Consider the following 11,816-nt stretch of genomic DNA (forward strand, 5'->3'; position numbering starts at 1 on the left):
TCAGGGTGAGGAAGGAGAGGAAGGGAAGAGAAGGTACAGGAGAATTAAATTGATCAAATTATGTTGTGTGCATGTACAAATCAGTCACAATGAATCTCACTATTGTGAATAATTACTATGCACCAATAAAACTTTTAAAAAGTAATCACCTCCTTAGAAGCAGAGATAAATCTTATCCTTTTATTGAAGTAAAACCTCTTAGTAGCATAGTCTTAGGTGATACAACATGGAGCCTACTCTGTACAGTTAAAAATATGTCTATGAAAGGCTAATAAATAGGTTGTCAGCTGAAAAACAACTACTGGTGTCACAATATATAAGAACTGATAAATATATGTATTTAAAATTATTTCTTCAAATGAGATTCCAGTATATAAATTACTGAATGATTGAATACAGGGCAGGGAGCTCAGAATCCTGAGAATCTACCTTTTCTCCAACCCTAGGTAACAAAGAGCCCTGGGGCTCTGCACAACTCCACAGCTTGGAAATCATAGCTTTATTCTGACATCAACATTTTGCAAATTAAGAAATCCAATCCTAAAGAGACAAAGTTGTTTAATGGAGTTTCTGAACCCAGAGGATGCTTCACAAATTGACCAAATTATGTTATATGCATATATGAATATTTCACAATGAATCATTCTGTTTTGAATAGATACAATGCACAAATAAAAAGAAAAAAAGCATACAATATCCTGATCAGTGTATCTAATACCTGCCATGAGGAGGGACAGGTTACAACCTTACACTCAAGAAATGGATAGCAGGTAGAGAAACAAAGAAACTAACAAACCCAACTCCTCTCCTAAACTTCCAGATGGTTTAAGAAGAAAATTTCCAATTCTAAACACAAGGTATACATGTTCTTGTGGAACTATCTTCATAGCAACCAAAAGCATATTATACTGTATACTTAAAAATGTTTGAGAATAGCTTCTAAGTGTTGTTATTGAAAAAAAATGATAAATGTGTCATAATGGATGTGGTGATTAGCTTTAACATTCCATTATGCATACATATATCTAAACATCCGTTTTAGTCAGTTTTTTGCCAGACCAAGAGATCAAACAAGAACAATTTTAGAGAAGGAAAAGTTTATTTGGTGCTCATGGTTTCAGAGGTCTAGTTCATAGAGAGCCAGTTCCATTGCTATGGACTCAAAGGGAGAGAGAACATCATGTCAGAAGAGTGTAGAGGAAGAAAATTATTCAAGACATGGCCACCAGGAAGCAGAGAGAGTGCTCCACTCAAAAAGTAAAAACTATAAAACCCACAGACACAGTCTCAATGACCTACCTCCTCCAGCCACATCCTATGTGCCTAGAATTACTATCAAGTTAATCCTTTTAAGTGAATTCCAGAGGTGTTACCAGGCCCTCAGTGGAGTTCCTCACCCTAACACTACAAATGTTCTCAACCCCACATGCCTCACTCAGAGCCTTGGCCCTGGGGACTGTTAGCCAGGAAACTTCTGGAACACTTTTGGGTAGCCAGAGCCAACTTGCACCTATATTTTATTTCCCTATTGTTAATAGAAGATGTCAAAAGTGTAAGGTAAATAAATGCTTTTGTCTTTGTGGTCTTCCCGCGTGGATGATTAGAGGAGGTTGACAAGTTTCCTACCCTTTTAATCAAATGACTCCCATGATTGCTTTTCCATATTTCACTACTTTCCTAGTTTGCTCAGGCCCTCATGAAAAGGCTCCTTATTTTCATAATTAGAACATTAAACCAACGTGACAATATGCAGGTGCTGAAACCTGAGTATGTAAGCCAAAGAGTTTCCTGGTCCATACGAGAAGAAAACCACATGGGGAAGTGGACATGCTCATTTCAGATATACTTGTTTCAAGTCATTTTCAAATAATGTCACATGTAAATACTCCTGTTGAATAACATTATGTAAATTCTTTATCCTAAATTTTAACCATCTGTATGTTTCAACTCCCATTTTTTGTCAGTTGATATTTAATCAAATATAGCATCTGCTAGGACAATTCAAACAATCCAAGTACACCTTCACAAACCTCAGGCTTATGAAAGGCTCTTTGTAATTCATCAGTGGATTCTATGCAGGAGCTCTGACACCAAAGAGAACCAGAAAGACCAATTCACAAGAGTTTAGTAAACAGGAAGAAGTCTTAACCCAGAAGTGAGAGTACCCCGGGACAAAACATCACAACATTCAAAATCTTTTGCAAATTCACTTCTTTTATTTTTCTGTGACACATAGATTGCATGTGTTTGTGTGAATTGTGGTTACACATATTAGGCAAGGTGGACACACATGATTTATACATTTCAAAGCACACTAGTGTGAAAATAAATTACCTCTCATACCCAAACTCCTTCACTGCTCTCTTTCAAATGAGTTGACTCTTCTTTTCCCTTCCCCATGAGGCCACTATTCCTGACAATTTGTGATCACTTTTGTCATCATCTTTTGTGGCCTCAAATCTTCCCTGCTTATCTTGCACCTATATTTTATTTTCCTATTGTTAACAGAAGATGTCAAAAGTGTAAGGTAAATAAATGCTTTTGTCTTTGTGGTCTTCCCGAGTGGATGTGGTTTCCGCTCTTACATCATGCTCTTAGCATATTTTTCCCCTCTCCCTATAAGCAACTAGCAGATGCTCATTATGAATGCTTTCTTGAGGTACTGCTTAGCTTCAAGACCAGGAAATGTCATGACAAGTTTTTTCTATGTCCATAGCAAGAAAGTAGGGCCCATTCCATAATTACATACACAGACACACACACATACACACACTGCATGGTACCAGTTCATCCTCATATGATGAATCATCTGTACCATACTAATCACACAGAGACGTTAAGACAATCCATAGATTTTCCACACCTCTCTACTGTCTATCCCACAGAGCTAAAATTTAATGTTTAGGATTTACAGATAAAACATGATCAAATCAATAAAATATCTTATCCATACTGGGCAAGAATCAATAACAATGCACAATAATTTTATGGGCATGAAGTATAAGTATCTTCAGAGTTGTTCAAAGTTAGGATCTTGCTCTAAAAATTTATGGAGAGCTTTTCCATGTCAATGAAAGGAAATCATGTAGGCTGATGCTTTTGCGGGTCACATCAATTTTTAACACCTATTGGGAAACAAAGAAAAAGTATTGGGCATTTGTTTGAAATTTTCTACACACAAACATATCAGATGCAGAACAATGGTTCCCATAAACCCCTAATATTTTCATAATTCATGGCCTAGCTGTCAATTGCCCTAACATTTTCAGGTGAGAGAGGTGTTTTCTAATTTCCTAGAGTGCAAAGATCGTTCAGTGATAGGGATAATGTGATACAGAACCACTGATGAGAAATGACTACATAGACAAGTTGGAGAGAATGCCCGCTTTTCCACTGTTCTGAGATGTAGCTTTTGCCTTGAAGTCCTCCTTTTATTTTTTCTTCTCCTATTCCCTCCACTCTGATGATTGCCTAGTAAGAGTCTAATACTCCTGCTTCTTTCTAGGCAAATACCTTCCAGAGGACCTTACTGTGTGCAGGCCTTATCCTGCATGTCAGTCCATGAGTTGGCTCACAACAGAATTAGGCAAAGTCCTTTAAGACCTCTTAGTAAAGTTGGGGAAGTTGGTTTGACAAGAAAATGACAGTATGAGGAAACAAAAAATATAAAACCTAATAAAAACTTTTGTTTCAGACCTAGAAATGAGAGAAAATATATTTTCCTTTCTATCACATATTTGTATAATATAAAAACAATATAATAGAATATTTAATTATAAAATAATAAGAGATATGAATACAGATTTAAATAATAAAATAAACATGTATTTTAAGTTGTTTAAGGTATTAATACTTCTTCACATTCAGCGTCTACCTTTTCAAATTACTTTGTGGTAGAATTATTAACGTATCTACAGCCAACATTTTCTTTAGGATTAATTTCTTACAACATTAAAATGTTTAGATAAAACTTTATTGTCTATGGAAACTTCAAAGAGCTTCCTACAGGTTTAAAATTTTTTTAAAGTAATTGATATGAAAAACTTATTTCATAGTTTTATTTTCCTTTTTGTGTGGAATTTATTTCTTTGTGAAATAGTGGAACAACTTTTAGCTGGTATTGTCTCCTTATATTTGATGAAATATGGTGGTTCAAGTTGTTTGGGAGACTGGTCTCTGATACAGAGATGAAGGAGTAAGGACAGATAAGTTTTACAGATAAGACAAGACAAACATGGAAAGGAAGGATCCAGACCCTGGATTCCAGAGAATGATAAACCATGAATTGTCCCTTTATCTGCATTCTGTCCAAGCAGACATACTGAAAATGGAGATTCCTGGAAGATTGTCAGGAGAGAATAGCATTTGGAAAGGAACCGGCTTTGCATGAGGCCAACCAAGGTTGGGAAATATCATTGAACTTTTCATGGGCCACCAACCTGTGTTGTAGAGTTGTAGGTGAAGGGGGGTATTTCATTCCCATTCCTCAAAGTGATGCTCACACTGGAAACAGAGACACTGCCCACACCCCAGATTTCAATGTAGCCCAATTTCAATGGGTTTGTAGCAACAACATAATTGTTAAAAATTACATGACTCTGCATTGTATTCTGTCAAATTGGAAATAAAACAAAAGGGAAAAAAAACAAAATTAGTTTTTTCCCCCCAACCTCTTTTTAGGCACAAATATAAACCTTGAATAAGCAAACTCTAGGTCATCATCTTGTGTCCTCAGCTAGCAGAGATCATGATTTCAGCATTCTATCCCCTGTTGCCAACTACATCTACTTTGCATAAATGCCTGCAGGGTCTTTAAAATTTCCTTGAGCTATAGGAGACAGTCTCAACAATCAAGAACTTATATTCTATGCATGGAGAAGTCACAAAATGTGCAGACCGTTTCAAAGCAACACTGGAACAGGGCTACACTATATAAAAACAGTCTATCTATGAAATGGTAAACCTAAATAGGTTACTGATGAGATGTGAATAGTTTCCATCACAGCAAACTTCCTGGGAACATGGGGAATCTCTATGTGCAGTTTGGAGGAAGGAAGGACGTAAATTAACAAGATGAGCATGGAAGACATTTTAGGTGCCCTTCTGGCATTGAACATCCTACTAAACCAACAGAACTCCACTTTCCATCACACTCACCTGGCTGGCAGAAAAGTAGGCCAAATAATATATTCCATTTTCAATGGTATCTGTAAACAAACAACAGGAAAATATGACCAAGGCTTATGCCAGAGAATTCTAATTGGCTACCTGTCTTGGTTGAGAGAGCAAGGATTATTTTTGTGATTTTTTTGTTTGTTTTACTTTTCTTCTCTGCTCATCTCCATTTTGTAATGTGACTCCTCCTTGTGGAAACCAGTCAGACTCACAGTCAACCCCAGTTAACACAAATACCAGTCTCATGCCACTTCCTTCCTTGTGGTCTACCACTCCCAGCCTCTTCCCGGTCATCTCAGGACTTCCATATTCTTTTGCTAGTGTATACTTATGCATACATGCATGCAGATACACACATACACAAGCACCAAGACTGGTGCATTGTTGGGTTCATCTTGAGAGGTATCAGGCAGTTTTCTAAATGCAATCTCCAGGGAACAAATAAAAGCCTTCCTTGTCCTTTACCCTTAATGTATGCCACCATCCCAGGGAGAGTATAAAGTCTGGCACATCTGGTGAAGGTCGACTGGTTGGGATCCTTGCCTCAGGCGCTCTCATTCTCGTCCCCATCCTTGACATTTTCTCCCTTATTCTAGCCTCTTTCTCATTTATCACCATGCTGTCAGTATTCACTGGCTATCCTCACCAGAAAAATATAGCAATGTAAATTTAAATTAATTAAAATAAAATTAAATATAAAATCAGATGCACTTGTCACCTTGTGCCACATATGACTAGTACTGCATTAAACTAAGAAGATATAGAGCAACTCCACCACTGCAGAAAGTTCTACTGGATATGTGAGTCATCCTTCTAAGAAGTTACACATTTCTGTAAACTCTTAATGGAAAAGTTTCCTCCAAAGTAGCACAACTGAGAGAGGCATTGTCTTGCTGGGACAATAAGCCATAAAGCTAAGAAATATGTCCCTTATCACAATGAACTGATGAATAATGGTGAGAGATCTAGCATTAAGCATCATTTGCATGAGGCATAAAGATCATGAACAAAATGGATTACACACTTGAAGTAGCAAACAACTATATTTTTAAATGCAAAAATATTTTAACATAAAAAAGGAAAAAAATCAGGGACATATGATATCTAGAAGCCCAGACAATTGCACTGACCTGAATCCCAGGCGACCCGTACTCACCGATGCTTTGCCCATCATCCCAAAAGAGCCAGCCCTCAGCAGATCCCTCATCATCCAAAGCAACCTTGAAGCCCATGAATTTCTGGCGGCTGCAGTATGGTGAGAGAGAGGCATTAGCTAAAAACAAAGCCCCAGTCACAGTCACAAGCCAAAGGTGTTCTCATAAAATCAAAGAAGCAAAATTAAGAATGAATTCTAAGATTCAAGAGACTTGTAACTCAGCTCTTGTTCAGTCTCCATAAAGCTGGATAATCTCATGTCATGAGTGAATTATTTGTAAATGAATCAAGGGAAATTTTCCTTCAAGGCTCTTTAAGAAATGAAAATAAAACCAACTGGGTTCCCCCTTCCTGTTTCTGAGGAAAATACGAAAGCTGGAATCCATCTTTCATGATGTATTTCCTATAACCCATGAAGAGGGTTCTTTTTACAAATATCCTCAGCTCATCATTTTTATCCATATCTGTGGAATCAAATGAGTAAAGATCTAAGATCTTTAGGAGTGATATCAGACAGATGTGGATTTTAGTCCCTGTCCATCTACTTACTAGCTGTGTGACTCTGACACTTAGCCTCCTAAAGCTCTGCATTGCCATCTGTGAAATCAGAATAAGATTCCCTAACTCAAAGGACCTTTTTCATTTTTGTAAGGAAAAACTTTCTTAAATCTCCAAGCAGAGCTCCCCATATTACTATAGTTCTAGACACAGAGTAATGTTCACTTGATGTTAGTTACTGCTAATTATTATAGAGACCTAGGTCAATAATTTATTCATGCTTTATATGAGGAAATCTCAGACTTGGGGATGAGTTGTCATGTGGCTTCAACAAGTTTGTTTTGCTTTTGGAACTGGGGATTGAACCCAGGGTCACTTAACCACTGAGCCATATACCCAACCCTTTTTTATGCTTTATTAGAGTCAGGGTCCTACCGAGATGCTTAGGGCCTCACTAAGTTGCTGAGGCCAGCTTTGAACTTGCGATCGTCCTGCCTCAGCCTTGTGAGTCACTGAGATTACAGGTGAGCACCACCGTGCTCAGCTTAGCAACATATTTCTTAGATCATAAAAGATCCAGATAATCTCCTAAAATTCTCAGGAATTATGATTTCCCTGTTGCTATTTCTATTTGAAATATCACTTCTGAGACCTATCATCTCACCAAGTAAATACAAAAGAGCTGTTAATTAATTATTCAGAGTTCAACATTTGAAAAAAGATGAAACACAAACAAGCAAACAAAAAGACAGGTGCTTAGTAAAACCACTCTTGGCCTTACTAGTGATGTTTCAGGGATTGCTGGCATTCATTAGAAATTAGTGAGCAAGCTAGGGGCAGTGGCACACTCTCATGATCCCAGCATCTCAGGAGGCTGAAGCAGGAGGATCACAGATTTAACAAGACCCTGGCTCAAAATAAAATTAAAAAGATCTGGGGATGCAGATCAGTAATAGCACTCACTCTTGAGATCAATTCCCAGTACCAGAAAAAAAAAAAGAAAGAAAAGAAAGGAAACAAATTAGTGAGCAAAAAGGTAGGCAAAGTGGAACACTAGCCCCATACTCACCTCAATTGTGTGTTCAGTGCAGGCTCCTGCCAGGGCAGGATGTAGCCCCCACGGACATGAAGGTTAATGTGGTCAAGAGGGGCTTCCAAGTCCTTCCACATTCCCCTTGCATTAATATCCACACCCTGTTGGATGAAGAAAAGAAGAGAAGATGAGGAAGAAGACCTTGCCTCCCTGCACAGTGCATCTGGAAGACACCTCCTCTACCTCACTGATCGTGCTACCTGCTCATCACCGCTCAGCACCACCTGATGGTAACCTTCTTCCTTCCCCCAGCTGCTGTGTGAAGTCCTGCTTGGCCTCTATAATGTCCTGTGAGGGTCCCTTGCCTTTTTGGGTGGCTACACTACATCACACCTGAGGTCCTAGCGTGGATCACAGCCCACACTCACCCTACAACTTGTTGGTATGTCACAGAGCACAGCTACAGGAGGCTTCACAGCCAGCCATTCCTTCACTTCTTGCTAGTTCCTCACATACTCTCCACAATGCAGGTCTGAAAATTCTCTTTCACCAAGAGTCTCTCGAGTCTTCATCTTCCCCCACTCTCCACTTCCACCTACTTCACCAACATTTTGGCCTCATACTTCACTGAAAACATCAAAGTGAGCTGGCGTACTCTGTGTTTCCTCTTCTTCTACTCAATATCTCTACTTCATGACTGACGTCTTTAACTTGCCTCATGTGTGAGAGCGGCTCTCTTGTCTGAGCCATTCCCTGACAATACTAAGGAACCTTCCACATTTTCTCACCAAAATAGGGCTTCCCAGTGTTGGCACTACTGCCAATTAAGGTCAGATCCATGTTTATTGGTGCCCTGTGCTCTTTTGATGTTTAGCAGCATCTTCAGTGTCTATCCATCAGACACCATCCTCCCACCCCACTGTGACTCCCCAAGGTGACTCTGCACATTGACAAATATCCCCTGATAAGCAACCCCCAATTTGAGAACTGTGACTTTAGAGGTAAGAAGCAGTGAATACTGACAATTAATCTTGTACATGGCTGTATTCCAATAAAACTTTATCTGCTAAAATAGGTGAACACCTGATTTCACTGAGGGCCTCTGCTTGCCAATCTCCATACTAACAAAGAATAGGTACCCATAACTAGTGAAGATTAATTAAGTAGACATTTCTTCATTGATCCCAGCCATGTAATTGTCATTTTAATTAAATACAAAAGCCCTTTTTCTCTTAATGTCTGCTTCAATTAGCTTTTGGCTTTCCACATCAATTTTTACATTTCAATCCTCAACTAAATCTTCTATTTAAAAGCCTTGTGTAAAATCAACCATTCCAAAAAAATTCTTTCCCCTGCCTGGTGGTACTGGAGATTCAACACAGGGTCCTGATCATGCTAGGTAAGTACTTCACTATGAGCTACACACCCACCTAAAATTTTTATTTATTAATCCTCATACTTCATTTTCTTGTATATGGTACAAATTATTTACATGCATATTAGCATTTATGACAAGCAAATATTAGCTCCTCATGACATGGTGAACTCCACAGGGTCAGGGCCAAGGCTAGGCGAATTGAAAGAAGTTGGCTGCTCTCTCCCTAGAAAGCCCTGGCAGAAAAGCCCACAGTAGCATCCTAAAATATCAGCACCCTAAGGAAAGACACAGCCTGGCAACAAAGAAGAAAAGACAGGAGAGTCAGTGCTCTACAGCACATAGAAGAGGAGAAACACCTCCATTCTTCCCCTACATTTCCATCCGATCCCACTGCACCCCCTCCAATGAGAGGGACAGGCACATGCTCTGTTCTCTGCCTTTCTCCTATATTTCTAATCCTCCACCTTGTTCTATTCAGGAAGTCAGAGGAGACATGGTTTCAGGACAAGGACCCCCTACCACTTTGATTCTTCCTCAAGGGTCAGACTCTGACTCATCTATTTCCCTCAGGAGACTACCCTAAAGCTGATTCCAACACCCTGCATTCCTGGCTAGCCTCTGGGACTCACAGTATCCCAGAACCTATACATCAAAGAGCTGTTTTTGGGCTACTCATTTGTAAGTCAATGTGCACTACTTAAACTTCTAAGTGTGGGGATCCAGGTCTATATGCACTTTACACACTAGCTCATAGTTTGCTTAATTAGGTAATTAGTGTGAAGCAACTGCTATTTGTTGTTGTTTGTTTCTTGTTGTACTGGGGATTGAACCCAGGGGCACGCTACCACTGAGCTAAGTCTCTAGCCCTTTTTATTTTATTTTGAGATAGTGCCTCACTAAGTTTCCCAAGATAGCCACAAATCTTGTGATCCTTCTGGCTCCACCTCATGAGTAGCTGTGATTAAAGGCATGCACTGCTTACGTGGCTAGGAGCAACTTCTCTTTGAGTATCTGTATTATAGAAACTAACACAAAATAAAAAAGAACACGAGGAAAAGGAGTGGAATTTATAGTAGGAGCAGATAAAATTAAAAACTATAGTTATAGCACAATATCCCATCAACAGATGAATGGATGAAGAAAATGTTGTATAAATACATATTAGAGTTTTATTCAGCCATAAGGAAAAATGAAATTATGGCATTTGCAGGAAAATGGATAGAACTAGAGACAATTATTACAAGTAAAATAAGTCAAACTCAGAAGGTTAAAGGTCATATGTTTTCTGTCATATGTGGGAGATACAGAGGATAAAGGGAAAAATTGGGGGGGGGGGAGATCTTATGAAAATAAAAGGGAGATCAATAGAAGAAAGGTACCAGGGAGTAGGAGGTGGGGAGGGAGGGAAGATGTGCTGGGGAGTAATACTGGTCAAACTATAATTTTATATTGTATATTATGTGCATGCACAAATACATAACAATAAATACCAACAACACATACAACTATAATGTACTAATAAAAAATGTGGAAAAAATATATGTAATATTATATAGGTATAAAATAAAGAGGGTACTAGGGTCTCACCTCAGTGAAAAGTGATGGTATAAGGAAACCCAGAAACTCCCAAGTACAGAACACTAACAACAAGCAAAGCCCTGAATAAGATACTGTACATGATACTCCACAAGGATTCTGTAGAGAGAAGTCTTATTCCATTTGCAAGTGAGAAAACTGAGGATACAAAGGTAAAAACCACACAGCGTATGGCTTACACAGCCAGCACTTGGCCAGAGGTCTGTGAGGTCTAAAACCATTGTACTCTGCAATTTTCAAAGGATGTACAAATATTTAGAAAAACTTACCGAGTAGTAATCATACCAGCGGGCTCCAGGGAAATACGCAGTGACACTTCTAGCATTCTAAAATTAAATACAAACAAGCTGTGAGCAGTGGATACAGTTGCTAAGACACAGTAACCAATTTGCATAGAAAAATAGTTAGAGCAATAGTGATTATATTCAACAAACTCAGCTCTCTAAAATTAAACAGAAACAAGGTGTGAACTTGTTTTCTGTGACCTAGTAAGTAATATGGGCAGGAAAGGGATATCAATATGTGGTGGCCAATACCCATCTGTCTCATGGCCCTGAAGACCAGCACTACTGGAAAAGTCTTCCTTCATTCACCCTTTGCAAACACAGAAAAGTTCAAAACCTCCAAACAAGGGGTGTCCACATAAGGATTGGAGATGCAGGAAGTCACAAATATATTATGATTTGCTCACAGATTCACAGGAACAAATGCTAAAGACAAAATCACCTAAGGATGGATGGGAATCAGCACATTACAGAAGCAGGATAAATTATGAAAAAGTTCTAATTGTTACTTGGTGTTTTAATCAGAATCCTAAGCATCGAAGTACAAGGGGAAGAAATGACCTTTGCTGCCTGGAGGACCTCACAAGAAGAACAAGGGCAGGGCTGGCTGAGGTAAGGAAGGCTCGCTGGGCTGCTTTCAATGGTGACAAGACTGTGATGATATTCACATGAAACCCCACCTGAACCAGGATCCCTT

General features: G+C 38.8%; 1 protein-coding gene across 1 annotated transcript in view; it reads right to left on the reverse strand.

Moving 5' to 3' along the window:
• Window positions 1–2,196: 2,196 nt before the first annotated feature.
• Window positions 2,197–11,816, reverse strand: part of Mgam (maltase-glucoamylase) — a 151,870-nt gene continuing 142,250 nt past the window's right edge. Inside the window, exons 66-71 of the mRNA XM_048786802.1 lie at window positions 11,105–11,161; window positions 7,898–8,022; window positions 6,332–6,420; window positions 5,158–5,207; window positions 4,440–4,610; window positions 2,197–3,125 (exon numbers count right to left, since the gene is read on the reverse strand). Of these exons, the coding sequence (XP_048642759.1) occupies window positions 3,048–3,125; window positions 4,440–4,610; window positions 5,158–5,207; window positions 6,332–6,420; window positions 7,898–8,022; window positions 11,105–11,161 (570 nt within the window). The 3' untranslated portion in view covers window positions 2,197–3,047. The remainder of the gene's footprint in view (window positions 3,126–4,439; window positions 4,611–5,157; window positions 5,208–6,331; window positions 6,421–7,897; window positions 8,023–11,104; window positions 11,162–11,816) is intronic.

The sequence above is a fragment of the Marmota marmota genome, unplaced genomic scaffold, assembly GCF_001458135.2.
Source record: "Marmota marmota marmota unplaced genomic scaffold, marMar, whole genome shotgun sequence".
NCBI classification, from domain to species: Eukaryota; Metazoa; Chordata; class Mammalia; order Rodentia; family Sciuridae; genus Marmota; species Marmota marmota.